General features: G+C 39.3%; 1 protein-coding gene across 1 annotated transcript in view; it reads left to right on the forward strand.

The window, feature by feature from the left end:
* Positions 1-15,546, forward strand: part of LOC140195050 (somatomedin-B and thrombospondin type-1 domain-containing protein) — a 36,314-nt gene extending 20,768 nt beyond the window's left edge. The window contains exons 2-5 of the mRNA XM_072252711.1: positions 451-645; positions 1,655-1,733; positions 5,381-5,557; positions 14,150-15,546. Coding sequence (XP_072108812.1) covers positions 451-645; positions 1,655-1,733; positions 5,381-5,557; positions 14,150-14,267 — 569 coding nt within the window. The 3' untranslated portion in view covers positions 14,268-15,546. The remainder of the gene's footprint in view (positions 1-450; positions 646-1,654; positions 1,734-5,380; positions 5,558-14,149) is intronic.
* The last annotated feature ends 1,013 nt before the right edge of the window (positions 15,547-16,559 follow it).

Genomic DNA, 16,559 nt, shown 5'->3' on the forward strand with positions numbered 1-16,559 from the left:
ACCTGAAATGTCAAAAAATACCAGAAATCTCTCTTTTTCCACGGAGGCTGCCTGACTTGCTGAGTGTTTCCAGCTTTTTCTGTTTTCAAGAGTAAGAAACATAAATGTTGAAGATAACCCGCTGTGATATTTAGCCACCCACCCATCTACTTCTGAGTAATTATAAAAATAAAACATTTGTGATGCCAATGAGTAAAGTGTAATTATTCAACAAACGACCACTCACCTGAAAGACTGAAGTTGCTCTCAAAATAAGAGCGCCTCTGCTGAAGGTTTAAGTTGACGTCACCTGGTGTGTGGCAGTATAAAGTTTAACAGAGGGAGAAGTTCCAGGGTTGAAATCAGTCTCGTTATAAACAGTTTTACACTACATTCTAAAGTCCTTACTGCAGAAGAGTAACAACAATCTAGGGTAACATTTAGAACTTTACTCTGTTCCCTTGATTCCAGCTCGTCCATGTGTCGTGAGTGAATGGAGCCAGTGGAGTGGCTGCGCTGAGCAATGCGTGCCCAGTGTCCGGATTCGGCAGCGCCACGTCGAACAGGAACCTCAGAATAATGGAGACCCCTGTCCTACTCTGGAAGAGCGAGCAGGCTGCCTGGAGTACATGGATTACCAGGGCATCCGCTGTGGACAGTCTCATGGTACTGATCTGAAAGTGTTCCTATCGATATTTACAACCCTTATTTGAATTCATCCCCTCTTAGTGAGGAATTCTTTTTAAACTCTTCAAGTTGTCTTTTTTTTGTTTGCTAAATTGAAGCATAGCAGTATTAGGGTAAGAAAACAACTTTTCCTGTACTCCCCGTGTTATGATCTGTCACTCTTAAATGTGTTCATTCATATTTTAATAATAGAAATATGTTCAGTGTATAATGAGCCTCATAATTTATTTTAAAAACATGCTAAATTGTAACAATCTATTTTTTTATTTTTACACCAATTATTCTATGTCTTCCAGTCATCTGGCAACTGATGCTAAACTTTGTCCACTGCATGAAGAAGAATGCATGATCTCATCACATGGGATGCTTAGAGTTGGCAGAGACAAGACAGCATTGTTCCATTAGTCAGGGTTGGATTTGTATCTGGATCTCCACTGTGAAAGGATAGTGGTTTAACCCAGTGTGATGCGACATAATTATTTTCTTTGGAATGTGATTGTCACATCTAATCCTGAGAACAATTATTACTGCATAGGCTCTTTCTATTATAACTTTGCATAAATGAGCATGAAGCTGTAATGTTACCATGAATAATGTTTGGCGAACAGATATTCATTTGAATACATGAAGATAGATATTAATATTCAGAGAACTCTGACGATAGTCACAAAAGATAACCGTCTTCTTCAATGCTATCACATTCCAGAATACAGATTTAGCCACCGTGATGATAACACAGGTTTTATAAGAACTATGACTGAATGTTAGTATTAAGTTCTTCATGATGAATGAAGAGTTTCCATTTTATGATGCCTTTTACATCCTATAATCTTCTCGATCAGAGAATTAATTTTGAAACATGATAATGTAGGAAAATGAAGCAGCTATAATAATGAGTGAAAAAACATATCTGTGATCAGCTGATAAACCTATCAAACTATATTTGACGTTATCTTATCCTACTCAATATTTTGTTTTACTGCCCTAGAACCTGCTTTTATAAGCACCGCAGAATACAATAATGGGAGAAGACAGCACACTTTGTTTGGGGATGAAAAGATGCCTGGGTAAGTAACAATTAATACCAGGTTGATCATCTGAACAGACTTGACTGCATATCAGCGGCATACTATGTAATATACAGTATGTCTTCATGTTCTTAATCTGAATAGTTGTTAAAATCTGCACTAAATGGGTTAAAATTAGAAGCAATATTTGTAATTTGGACTGTGAATATTAAAGTGCTTTTTTGACCAGAAGTTTTTTCTTGAAACTTTAACATTTCTCTTTTTTGTTAGCAGTTTCAGTTGCTGTGGATTTTCAGCATTTTTTTTAACTTTAAATCCTTATTTTTAATAAAAAAGAACAAATAAATAGAAGGACCAGGGATTAATGCAAGCATAGAGAAGCATAAGGCTTGCTAATACAGTAAATGCACAACAACTGAGTTAAAAAAAAAGTCAGGGAGGGACACAGAAAAAGCAAGATTTGTTTATGGCTCTGTACAAAGAAATTCCTTCATCATTAGAGTGACTGGAATCTGCCAATAACATAGCCAGACTCTTGTAGATAAAAAAAGGCTTGTATTAAACTTTGAAAAGAGCAAATTCAGGTTTTTACTATGTTGTTTTCCTCGGGATTTTCCTCTAGCACTTTGTTAACTTGACCATGACAGTGAAAGTAAATAGTGAAGATGGGCCAGAAGATACATTTTTCAAGAAGTCAGGTCTGCCTCCCGGCAACAGCCAATTTATGGCATTGTGCCAGCGGAGGCCCCTGCTGCTGCATCATCCCTTTCTTCTGAGCAACTTATGGTAAAGAGGGCATGGACAAAATGGGAACCAGTAAATACTTTAGCAAACTTTTTAAACGTGATTACCAAATGTTCTTTGGAAGCACAGTGATCTGATGGGATGCAATTGGGAGATCTTTCAGTTAAGCTAGCTAACCTGTGGGCTACCAATTTATTGATTGCTATTCTCCATTTCCATTTTCATCAAATTCCAACATAAGCCCTATTTATGGAAAACATGTCACTTTGTCAGGAACATTGTTACAAACAATCCACAGGGTTTATCTCTGACTTTAGTAGAAAGGAAAATAAGTGATTTTAACTTGGGTGATTCATTGGGTTTGTAAAGAGAGGGTCAAGCCTAAAGAACCTGATAGAAAGTTTAGAAAAGGTACACAAAATAGTGACAGGGAAACATCTTTGAATGTTAATTACATGGATTCATAGAAGATAATTGATAAAGTCACTTGGAAGAAAGTGGTATGGATATCAGTAAATAGAAGGAAGGGGTTTTCTATTTTGGACCTAAGTACTTTCTAACTGATGAAATATCGGAAACAGTGGAAACTGTTTCTGTGCTGTATGAATCTGTGAATGGAGTTCCAAAGATATCTGAACCAAATGAGCTCTTGTCGTCAAGGGTGAAAGCTGATATATACATTACATTGCAGTTCTCTTTACCTGGCAGAGTATATGAGACAATCGAAGATGAAATAGAGCAGGGAGAGCCCTAGAGGCAGGAGCAAGCATTTCTATTAATGGAGTCAATAGGGGTGGTAAATTGACTCCATTTGAATTGTTGGTAAATAGCAACGTTCTACTGAGTGGCACTTAAGAGGAAAGAAGAAAAGGAACTTGCATTTGAGTGTTCCCTTTTACAATTTTGCGTCTTCATTTAGAGATCTGCAGTCAATAAAATATTTTTTGAAGCCAGCTTGTTGCTTTAAAGTAGGTAAATTGCATGCATATTCTAACATACATGGTTGCTCTTATACCTGTGGATAGTGTAAGCAAGTGGCTGTGTATGGTTGTGAGATATTGAAGATTTTTGTACAGACACAGCGGAAGCAAACATCACAGGGGAAGTCCTGTGGACTTTTGTGAAGAGGTAATGGACAAGGACACTGTGAGGAAGTTTGATGATGGGGCATCCCTAGACTTAAGCATTGGAATAGCGATGGACGTGGTGTAAAGGGCTGGAGAGGAGATAATGGGGACAGTTACAGAAAATACACAGTCCAGAATCTGGAGTGGTCTCAGATGACACCTTAAGTTGGGAGTTTGGATGGAGGGAGCAGGAGTGTTGACTGCACTTCCATGGGGTAGTGCACTGGTGTTCAAATCTGGAGCAAGCTTTTAATATAAGAACTCAAATAAATCCCTCTGCTCAGCCCTGCTGACACAATGTCCATATTTTGAAATTCTGTGCATATTCGTATGCCTGTCTGAGAGCTTGTTAAGAATCTCTATTGTATTTGCCTCCACTACCACCCCTGGGAGAGTATTCCAGACACCCACCACTCTCTGTGTAAAAAAAAACTTGCCTGGCACATCTCCTGGAACATTACCCTCTCTTCTTCAATGCATGCCCTCTGGTATTAGGCATCTTGACCCTGAGGAAAAGATACCAACTGTATCTCCATGCCCCTTAATCTCATAAACTTCTATCAGGTCTCCCCTCAACCTCTGCCACTCCAGGGAAGGCAACCCAAGTTTGACAAACCTCTCATTATGGCATATTCTCTTGAATCCAGGCAGCATCCTAGTGAGCCTCTTCGGCACCCTCTCTAAAGCCTTGGCATCCTTCCTACAACAGGCTACCAGAACTGAATACAATACTCCAGATGCAGTCTACCTAGAATTTCCTAAAGCAGCAACAGGATTTCCAGAGGAACATTCTTTCGTTTGGCGGTCTACATGTGTATGGTTGAATGACAAAAACTGATGATGAACTTGAACTTGAATTCTTCTGCACGCCACTGTTGTACCGTGTGGGGTTAGCTGAGTTACTGTTGCCTTCCTGTCAGCTTGAACCAGTCTGGCCATTCTCTTCTGATCCCCCTCATTAACAAGACATTTTTTGCTCTCAGAACTGTCACTCATTGTATTTCTTTGTTTTTCGCACCATTCTGTGTAAATCCTGGAGATTGTTGTGCATGAAAATCCCAGGAGATTAGCAGTTTCTGAGATGCTCAACCCCCCTTCCCCCATCTGACACCAACAATCATTCTATGGTTAAAATCACACTGAACATATTTCTTCTCCATTCTGATGTTTGGTCAGAACAACAACTGACCCTCTGTACCATGTCTACATGCTTTAATGCATTGAGTTGCAGCCATATAATTGACTGATTAGGTCCTTATGTTAATAAAATGGCCACTGTTGTCATGTACTATGGTCACGTTACATGAGTTGTTTGCAATATATTGGCTATGGAACAACTTCACTACAGATCTACAAGAATTTTAGCAAGACTTTAAATGTTAGATTATGAGCACTTGTAACCTAGGCTTCAATGCATTGTAGAAAGCTAAGAGGTAATCTGTTTAGATTTTCTTCGGTGCTTTGGGAGGAATTGCTAGAGTGCATGAGGAATACTTTGATTATGACCTAATCAATGAGAGGCTGGAAACAAACTCAAATCCAGACCATTCAGGGAAAAGTTAGAAAAGACTTCTTAATAGAAATGGACAACCATAGAACACTCTTCCAAAATGTACAGTAAGTATCAGGTCAATCAATAATCTTCTATCTGAGAACCAGTTTTTTGGACATAGCCAAGAACGTGAAGGGATATGGTACAGGGCTCAGTGCATGGAGTTTGGATGTAGATCAGCCACCATCTCAATGAATACCAGACAGGCTCCAGGCTAAATTTACCCGTGTTTGTAATTTCCTATTTCTTATGTTATCAATCAGATATTGTGCGGAGTTTGTGATTGAGTCACTGTCCTTCCACTGCACCGTAGAGAATCGTCCATTCGCCAGGTGGATGCAGTATCTCCGAGAAGGTTACACTGTTTGTGTAACATGTCAGCCACCAGCCCTGAATTCACACAACCACCATTGTCATGGTGATGAGGCAACTATTAATGGGTAATTATAAACTCATTCAAATTTGTTATATGAACATTAAGTATAGTAGAATACATTAATTTTAAAAATAATACTTATTGTTTTGCAGTTTATAATTCTTTTCTATTATTGAACAAAATCACCCATTACCAATTTTGAATTGATTAGATTTGTTGGACATAATTATAAAAGACAAATCAGAAACAGTGGATAAGTTTAGGACATTTGCTATATAATATACACTTTTTCTAAGATTATACCTTATGCATGGTATGCTCCACACACAACACTTCCCTCACTGTACCTATCGGGGAAACTACTTAATTGGTAAGCCTCTTCATAGTTTCCTATAGAAAAATTCAGAAAGGCTTTGAAAACCATATCTTCCAGGCTTGCATCCTGTCAAAAATGATCAAATACTTTTTCTTTTCTGTGGTTATCTCCAAAATTAGTAAATATTGAAAAAGTAAAAACGATGACCTATGAGATTGAAAATTGAAAGATTAAAATTTAAAAACTTTTAAAATATCACTTAAATATGAAAAATTGAAACTATTACATTTATTTAAAGTAACGTACAGTGCCTTGTAAAATTATTCAGTCCATAACCCTTTGTTCACATAAATAAGTATTAAACCAGGGATTTTGATCAATTTAACTGAGAATTTTTATTTGTGAATCACATGCTCTTTTTTTCACAGGAGAGCCAAAAACAAGGAAAATAGTGAAGCATGAAAATTAAAATTTCGATGTTAGCAGTTCAAAAGTATTCATCCTCCTTTGCTCAGTACATAATTGACCCACCTCTTGCAGCGGTTACAGCCAGTAGTCTTTTTGGATAAGACTCCATTAGCTTTGCACTTTGTGATGAAGCAAGGATTGCCCTGATGGCATGACCATTGATTTTTCGAACATCCAGTAATTCCCCCACTCCTCCCTGTCCTCTTCTATCAGATTCCCCCTTTTATCTCTTTCACCAATCGGATTTCCAGTTCTTCATTTCATACCTCCCCGTCTCCCGGTTTCACCTATCACCTACCACCTTGTACTTCTTCCTCCCGTCCCCCACCTTCTTACTCTGACTTCTCATCTCTTTTTCCAGTCCTGGCCTGAAACGTCGACTATTTACTCTTTTCCACAGATGCTGCCTGGCCTGCTGAGTTCCTCCAGCATTTTGTGTGTGTTACCTTGATTTCCAGCATTTGCAAATTTTCTTTTGTTTGTGATTTTATCCATGCTGGTATTTTTCCTGTAATACCATGGGCTCTTATCTGGTTAAGCAGCCTCATGTGTGACATCTTGTTAAAAGTCTTCTGAAAATCCAAGTAAACAACATTTACTGACTCTCCTTTATTGATCATGCCTGTTATTTCCTCACAGAATTCAGATAGATTTATCAAGCAAATCTTCTAGAGGAAACCATGCTGACATTGGCTTGGTTTGTCACGTGCCTCCAAGGACTCTGAAATGTCATGTTTAATAATGGATTCCAACCTCTTCCCGATCAGTGGTGTTAAGCTAACTGGCCTATAATTTCTTTTCTTCTGCCTTCTAAAAGACTGGAGTGACATTTGCAATTTTTCAGTCCTCAGGAACCATTCCAGAATCTAGTGACTCTTGAAAGATCTTACTAATGCCTCCACAATCTCTTCAGCTACCTCTTTCAAAACTCTGGCGTGTAGTCCATCCAGTCCAGGTGACTTAGCTATCTTCAGACCTTCCAGCTTCCTTTGTTAAAAATGACACTGACCTCTGCCCCCGACACATACTGCTTGTGTCATCCACAGTGAAAACTAACGCAAAATTCTTATTAAATCTGGTTCATTACACAACACCCAAACAAAAATTGCTTTTTCTCTAGTGCGCACAACCAGCAGCTGCTCTAAAAAGCTATTTTGTAGGGATTCTACAAATTTCTTCTCTTGGAATCCAGCACCAACCTGATTTTCCCAATCTACCTGCATAATGAAATCCCCTATGACAATCACAACACTGCCCTTTTAACATGCTTTTTCTTTCTGCCGTTGTAGTTTGCACCCCACATCCTGGCTACTATTTGGAAGTCTTTATATAACTCCCTACAGGGTCGTTTTACACTTGTAGTTTCTTAACTGTACCACAAGAAAGTTGTTTACCATTGCAGTATAAAATGGCACAATTCAATATGCTACAAACACGAGAAGACTGGAAATCCAATGCAATACACACAACATGCTGGAGGAACTCAGCAGGTCAAGCAGCTCTTATGGAGAGGAAGAAACAGCCATGTTTTAGGCTGAGACCTTTCTTCAGCACAACTCAATATGCTGTCACCATCATCATCATCATCATCAGGTGCCGTGCCCAGTTTGAGCTTTGAAAGCCATGGCCTACACACTCCTGTTTCGGGTCAAGTGGATCAATTCATTGGTATTCATTTCCAGTTCTCTGGCTGCTGTCTCCATCATCATTTGTCTTTGTCTTCCTCTTGCCTTCTTTCCTTCAATCTTTCCCATAATTACTGTGCATTCTAACTCCTCTTTCCTAATCCCATGTCCAATGAAGTCACGTTGCCTTTTCATGATCTCATGTTATTTCTCTTTTTGTGTTTGCTCTGTTCATGACATCCTCATTAGATATTTGTTTCATCCATGATATTCTTTGCATCCTCCTCAAAAACCATATCTCTGCTGCTTCATTTCGTTTCCTCATGTTACTAGATATTGTCCAACATTCTGAGCCATATAACATAACTGGATAAATGTAACATTTCAGTACTCTGAGGTGGGTTGCCATGCCTAGTTTAGTATTGGTCAGTATACTCTTCATTCTCATAAAAGTGTCTTTTGCCATCCCTATTCTTCTTTTGATGTCCATGTTGCACCTGCCATCTGATGTCACCCAACTTCCTAAGTAGCAAAAGTTCTGTACTTGTTTTATGTCTTCCCCATTTATTCTCAGCCTGCAGATAGGATTCTCCTTCTTTTTGGATATCACCATACATTCTGTCTTTTTGCAATAGATAGACCCATTTTTGCACTTTCTTCAACAACTATATCAATTAAGTTTTGTAGTTCTTCCTCTGCACTTGCAATTAACACAGTGTCATCTGCATATCTGAAATTACTGATGTTTTCACCACCAACTTTGATTCCCAAGATGTCTCTTATTTTTTGTAATATTGTTTCACCATACACATTAAACAAATCAGGGGAGAAAACACACCCTTGTCTAACGCCTCTCTTGATTTTTGTAAACTGATACTTCTCCACCAGTTCTTACAGCGGTAGTTTGTTCCCAATACAGATTTCTGATTAGGCGGAGGTCTTTCGAATCTAAATCTAGAGTTTCCTGTAATATTTCGAATAACTTATTGTGCTTCACTTTATCAAATGCTTTTGTGTAGTCGATAAAATAAACAAACAAATCTTTTTGCACTTGAATAGCTCGTTCTGATAGCCTCCTTAACATCAATATCGCGTTTCTTGTACCTTTGTCTTTCACAAAACCACATTGTTATTTACCTCTCTCAGCTTGTATCTTACTTTTAGCTCTTGTCATCAACATTCTTAAGAGTATCTTGGTGATATGACTCATTAAACTTATGGTCCTATGTAATTCACGTTCTATTGCTCCAGGTTTCTTAGGAAGAGTGATAAATACTGTTTTTTTCATCTCTTTTGGTATTATTCCAGTCTCATAAATGTCATTGATTAAATCAGTAAGTTTTTCAATTCCATAATATGCTATATTGTGCTTGAAATGCAGGCCAATCTTGCAAAATGTAATTATTTGCTACATTATGGGTTTTGTCACCAGTAAATTGATTTCAGTTTCAAATGACTTCAGAAGCTTAAATTTATTTGGACTTAACTAGTTAGATCATTGATCTACCGTGAATACTTGAGAGTATTGTCCTCTTGAGGTGTTCATAGTAATTCAATGATCTCATTAGCTAAATCCTGATCAATTTAAACTCAATGATTGTTTAGTTAAATTTACTTTAGACAGCAAATCAATTGCGTAGTAAGTTGTAAAATATTTAAATGATCTGAATTTGTGTTGGTATATTAAGCAAACAATACTTAAACCCTATGAATGTTTAAGATATTCTTTGCAGATGCTAATAAAGCATGATGTACATTTCCAATATTTCCTGTTCAATGAAAATTTTAAAAACTGCAGATGTTGGAAAACTAAAATTAAAAAAACAGAAAATATTTCAAACACTCAGCAGGTGAAGCAGCCTGTGTGGAAATAGAAACAGGGTTAATGTTTCGGGTTGGAGATCTTTCATCTGAGCACCAGCACCACGTTTCTTTCTGCAAATGCTGCCTAACCCGCTGTTTCCAAAATATCCTGTTTATTTTCATTTGAGTGTGTGATGATATTGGGTTTGCTGACTGCAAAGTTCTAAACTCAGACAAAGACCTTAAGCCCTATCAGAGATAAATAGCCATGAGTATTCTCACTAATGGAGATTATACTGTAACTACCTAATCTTTTATTCTCTTATATTCTCCACAGAGAGTTTAGCTGCCAATACCCACTATTTGAGCAGTGAGTCCCCTCTCCCTACCAAGCAGAAGATACTTCCAGCTACCAACGTAGCTAAACACAGTTCATTTATTTTCAGTGATACACATTTAAATCCATACACCATTCTTAAAACTCAGAAGACTTATACCTTAAACATTCCCAAATCACAAACCGTTTCTAAAACACAAAACATTTGAAAAACACAATGCATTTCTTAAACATAAATGACAAAGAATAAAACATTTCCAAAACACAGATAAAATTCCTATAAACTAAAAAGATATACCATGATGCAGACAAATAAATCGTTTGTCACAGAAACTGAAGCTGGAAGCATGGATTTTAATTCGTCCATGCTTCTCTCATGTTCTTGATGTTCTTTACCCCATTCCTAATAAGCCAGAACTGTTCTCTATATTTATATCCTTTTTCTATCACTTGAGTGACTTCACACACATATGCTATTTCCTCAGATATTGTTTTAGCACAAATGGACTAAAAGCATCTTTTGGAGACATAGACCTCAACTAAGACTATAAATACTGTGAAACCAACTTCCATGAGTACATAGTTTGCGGATGACACGAAGCTGGGTGGCAGTGTTAGCTGTGAGGAGGATGCTAAGAGGATGCAGGGTGACTTGGATAGGTTGGGTGAGTGGGCAAATTCATGGCAGATGCAATTTAATGTGGATAAATGTGAAGTTATCCACTTTGGTGGCAAAAGTAGGAAAACAGATTATTATCTGAATGGTGGCCGATTAGGAAAAGGGGAGGTGCAACGTGACCTGGGTGTCATTATACACCAGTCATTGAAAGTGGGCATGCAGGTACAGCAGGCGGTGAAAAAGGCGAATGGTATGCTGGCATTTATAGCGAGAGGATTTGAGTACAGGAGCAGGGAGGTACTACTGCAGTTGTACAAGGCCTTGGTGAGACCGCACCTGGAGTATTGTGTGCAGTTTTGGTCCCCTAATCTGAGGAAAGACATCCTTGCCATAGAGGGAGTACAGAGAAGGTTCACCAGATTGATTCCTGGGATGGCAGGACTTTCATATGAAGAAAGAATGGATGAACTGGGCTTGTACTCGTTGGAATTTAGAAGATTGAGGGGGGATCTGATTGAAACGTATAAGATCCTAAAGGGATTGGACAGGCTAGATGCAGGAAGATTGTTCCCGATGTTGAGGAAGTCCAGAACGAGGGGTCACAGTTTGAGGATAGAGGGGAAGCCTTTTAGGACTGAGATTAGAAAAAACTTCTTCACACAGAGAGTGGTGAATCTGTGGAATTCTCTGCCACAGGAAACAGTTGAGGCCAGTTCATTGGCTATATTTAAGAGGGAGTTAGATATGGCCCTTGTGGCTACGGGGGTCAGGGGGTATGGAGGGAAGGCTGGGGCGGTGTTCTGAGTTGGATGATCAGCCATGATCATAATAAATGGTGGTGCAGGCTCGAAGGGCCGAATGGCCTACTCCTGCACCTATTTTCTATGTTTCTATAAACCCTTCAACTATAACATCAGTTATTGATATACCAAATGATACTAACATCTGTTCTGCAAGCTTCTACAAACTAAGCAAATTAAGAGTCAACCCAGATTTAAAAAATTACCTTTGTATTTGTGTAACGCCCTGGGAAAGGGTTCACTGCTAATGTAATGATTTCTCTGTAGCTGCAGTGTTTGAGTTATGTCTAGAGATAACGGGGGCTTTAGAATGTGTGCTGGCCAATGAGGGGAGGTGTATTTTCTTTCTTATGTACCCAAGAGAAGGGAATTCACAGGCTTTTGGGTTCAGAAGATGGAGAGAGAAGATGCCAGAATGGGGAAGCTGCAGACTGCAGGACTGAGCGGACTTGGAATGGGGTCGGGAGTTGACGATGCCCGGGGAAAATCGATGAAGAATGACCAGATGGGAAATCAATGAGTTCCAACATGCGCATTAGACTGTTTCATTAAAATTGGCCCTTTTTCTTTTTGTTTTCTTTGCTAACCCTATAGTCAAATTAAGAATTATAAAGCTCAATCGCTTAATTGCATATTGTATATTGTTTGTTATTTCATGGTACTGATTTGTAACAGGGGAACACATCATGTAGCATCCACCCAAACAAGATTTCTCAAGTTTGGTCAGGCCGGAGGCTGTCCTCCCCTAGATTGACAAGAGTTGGCCAAACCTGAGGGTTACATTCATTTATTTTATTTCTTACATCCAAGGGAGTAAAAATCTTTATGTTGAGTCTCTGTCATAATGTGCAAGCAATAAAGAAGGGAAATGTGGGAGAATATTGCCCAATATACATACAGTCAGATACGCAATCAGATCACTGTGTATTGATAAATCTGATGGCCTGGTGAAAGAAGCTGTCCCAGAGCCTGTTGGTCCTGGCCTTAATGCTGTGGTAACATTTGTCAGACTGTAGCAGCTGAAACAGTTTGTGGTTGGGTTGGTTGGAATACCTGATGATCCTCTGGGCCCTTTTTACACACTGCTGCTGTAAATGTACTTCCTACAAAGTGAAACCCAATAGCATGAATGGCAACACACATCAAAGTTGCTGGTGAACGCAGCAGGCCAGGCAGCATCTGTAGGAAGAGGTGCAGTCGACGTTTCAGGCCGAGACCCTTCGTCAGGACTAACTGAAGGAAGAGTGAGTAAGGGATTTGAAAGTTGGAGGGGGAGGGGGAGGGGGAGATCCGAAATGATAGGAGAAGACAGGAGGGGGAGGGATGGAGCCAAGAGCTGGACAGGTGATTGGCAAAAGGGGATACGAGAGGATCATGGGACAGGAGGTCCGGGAAGAAAGACAAGGGGGGGGGGACCCAGAGGATGGGCAAGAGGTATATTCAGAGGGACAGAGGGAGAAAAAGGAGAGTGAGAGAAAGAATGTGTGCATAAAAATAAGTAACAGATGGGGTACGAAGGGGAGGTGGGGCCTAGCGGAAGTTAGAGAAGTCGATGTTCATGCCATCAGGTTGGAGGCTACCCAGACGGAATATAAGGTGTTGTTCCTCCAACCTGAGTATGGCTTCATCTTTACAGTAGAGGAGGCTGTGGATAGACATATCAGAATGGGAATGGGATGTGGAATTAAAATGTGTGGCCACTGGGAGATCCTGCTTTCTCTGGCGGACAGAGCGTAGATGTTCAGCAAAGCGGTCTCCCAGTCTGCGTCCGGTGCTCCCGATGTGGCCTTTTATATATTGGCGAGACCTGACGCAGACTGGGAGACCGCTTTGCTGAACATCTACGCTCTGTCCGCCAGAAAAAGCAGGATCTCCCAGTGGCCACACATTTTAATTCTACATCCCATTCCCATTCTGACATGTCTATCCACGGCCTCCTCTACTGTAAAGATGAAGCCACACTCAGGTTGGAGGAACAACACCTTATATTCCGTCTGGGTAGCCTCCAACCTGATGGCATGAACATCGACTTCTCTAACTTCCGCTAGGCCCCACCTCCCCTTCGTACCCCATCTGTTACTTATTTTTATGCACACATTCTTTCTCTCACTCTCCTTTTTCTCCCTCTGTCCCTCTGAATATACCTCTTGCCCATCCTCTGGGTTCCCCCCCCCTTGTCTTTCTTCCCGGACCTCCTGTCCCATGATCCTCTCGTATCCCCTTTTGCCTATCACCTGTCCAGCTCTTGGCTCCATCCCTCCCCCTCCTGTCTTCTCCTATCATTTTGGATCTCCCCCTCCCCCTCCCACTTTCAAATCCCTTACTCACTCTTCCTTCAGTTAGTCCTGACGAAGGGTCTCGGCCTGAAATGTCAACTGCACCTCTTCCTACAGATGCTGCCTGGCCTGCTGCGTTCACCAGCAACTTTGATGTGTGTTTGCTTGAATTTCCAGCATCTGCAGATTCCTGTTGTTTGAGCATGAATGGCAGCTATGCTTCACTACAAGATGAACTCTGGGACAGTGAGACCACACCCATAACAAGTGAGGGTGTGATATTCAACATTAGGAATGCTTTGTTGGCCTTCATTGGCATAAGAGGCAGCCATATTACATCTGTATTTCTATTTCTACAGTTTGCTACATACATTTGTAAGATTTTTGTCTGTTGTATTTGTATTTTTGGCAGGACTCGTATATCACAGTGGCAAGCAGTGGGTAATTCTCGGTGCAGAGGAACGTGGAAAAGAGTGAATGGGGGACTGCAGTGCTCATGCCCCGGTGTCCACAGTTTTATTTTTACTTGAGTAATTATTATTTTAGAAACATTCTGCACAAAGTTATCAATTTATGATTATGTTTACTGTACATCGGAAAAAACATCATTTTACTTTGAAGATCACACCACAAATATTATCGTCAAACAGGATTGCATCATTCTGAATGTGAATTAAGGTCTTTAAAAATATTAGTTTGAATTGTTAATTAATGTTCTGAAAACACGGTTGGTGATCATTTGTGAAGGTTATCATACATACTTAGATTCAAAACTTGAAGTTCTTTCTGACCATCTCCCACAATATGGTTGTATTTTTAGGGGCTTATTTAAAAATTAGTAGCATCATTTTCTCCAGTTTAGAATTAATTCTAATCACTATGAACACATTAAGTGATCTGTCTTTTCAGGACTAAATCATATTCTGGCCAATTAGATTTAAAAAAAGCTCAGATAGATTAGATAGAAGAACATCTTAAACATTTTAGTGCAACACTTTGACAGTGACTTAAGCATCTTACTTAGGATGCCATAACATCAGAGTGTAGATTGCAGAAATGATGGGAGGCATGGTCGGTGGGGTCCTAAGCAAATTCTGTGGATTTGTTATTGTGAATTCTGCATTGCATCTGGACTGGCTTTATTTGGCCAAGGTGCAAATAAATAGGAAAACAATTGTGCTAATTCTTCAGGCAAGTCAGTGCATTTTTATAAGGACAAAGTTTTGGGATTTTAGCCCAGTATCAATTCATAACAGCATTTAAGAGTGCTAGTAAAAGGGCACTCTTACACTGGGTCTTCCATGGACATAAGGTATTCCAGATTGTCGATAGCCACTGAGAACCAGTAGTTGATGACATAAGCCATCTTGGCCATCCATGGTTTCAGTATTTTCATATTAGACATCCGGATCATACGACCTGCCAGAGAGCTCTAGATCACCATGCAGCATCAGCCAATGACATTTTTATTTGTAGCACTCATGACTATCTTTATGGAAGCAGAAATCCAGTGTGTGGTGTGACCTCAGCAAAATCTGAAAAGTGCACATCCACTCATAGATAGAATGATGTCAACTAATAAGTGTAAGTTTTATGGCAAATTTAAAATGAAGTTCATTTTAAGAATTGGTTATGGTGAAGTTTACATCTGCAACAAAGGATTATTAAAATTTAGGGAAAATCAAAAAATAGGCATTCTAATGGTGTAAGAAAACCAGAATGTTTTTCCTGATTCTTATCAATTATTAAAATATGGACATTAGTAATAAACAACTACAAAACTGTGCAGGTTTACTGTTGTTGGAAATGTGTATAATGAGAGAATGCATCTAAATATTGCTAATAACCTTTAAAGTAGAAACTCACAAGCTTCATGCATGAGTATGTTTTTGACACTGAAATGACATCTTTTTCAATTTGGCATTGCACAAAATATAATTATAATGTACATTTATCATCATGGAAATATACCAGTTAAACTTTGCAAATAACTGTTAAAAACATTGTTGCATCTATTGAAGGTGAGATATGGACTCATTTTATTTACCTGATTTATCTGATGGATGGATAATTGAGAACTGGGGTAGTAGTAGTTATTACAAATCAGAATATTGAGTAATGACCAAGAATAAAGCTAATGGTCTATTTATTTTGGGGGGGGGGGCACAGATTTAGAGTAGAAGGGGAAAAAATTAAAAGGAACTTGAGGGACAACTTTTTCTACTACAGAATGAGCTATCAGAAGGAGTGGTTGAGGCAGGTACAATATTGTCATTTAAGAAGCACTTGAATAGATACATGGAGAGGAGGAGCCTGGAGGAATATATGGGATGAACGCAGGAAATTAGAACTAGCTCGTGGACAATGTGGTCACTGTGGATGCACTGAGCCACCAGGCCTATATCCGTGCTGTATTGCTGCGACTTTCACCATGAACACTTATGCAACATATTTCACCTATCTGTCATTTCTTTGTTTACTGTTCTTATTTCACCAGCGTTGATGTATAGAGGCCTAATATTTATCTCACCAGCCCTCTTCCTATTTATGTATCTAATAACTTGTACTTCTATGCAAGTTTTCTCCCAAAATTAACTTTCATCCTTCTGGTAGATTCTAAAAATTCCCAATGCTCTTGCCTTGGCTCTTGTCTACCCTATCTCTCATGATAATTAAAGTTGCCTTCAAACATAGCTCTCCATTAATGCTCTGAGCTGCTGAGGCATCACACTTTGGAGTATACTGACTACATAGAATATTAAAGATGACAGCCCAGTAAAGGCCCTTTGGCCCTTGATGTTATGCTGACCGTTTAACTTACT

The sequence above is a fragment of the Mobula birostris genome, chromosome 1 (genome assembly GCF_030028105.1).
Source record: "Mobula birostris isolate sMobBir1 chromosome 1, sMobBir1.hap1, whole genome shotgun sequence".
In the NCBI taxonomy this organism is placed as follows: Eukaryota; Metazoa; Chordata; class Chondrichthyes; order Myliobatiformes; family Myliobatidae; genus Mobula; species Mobula birostris.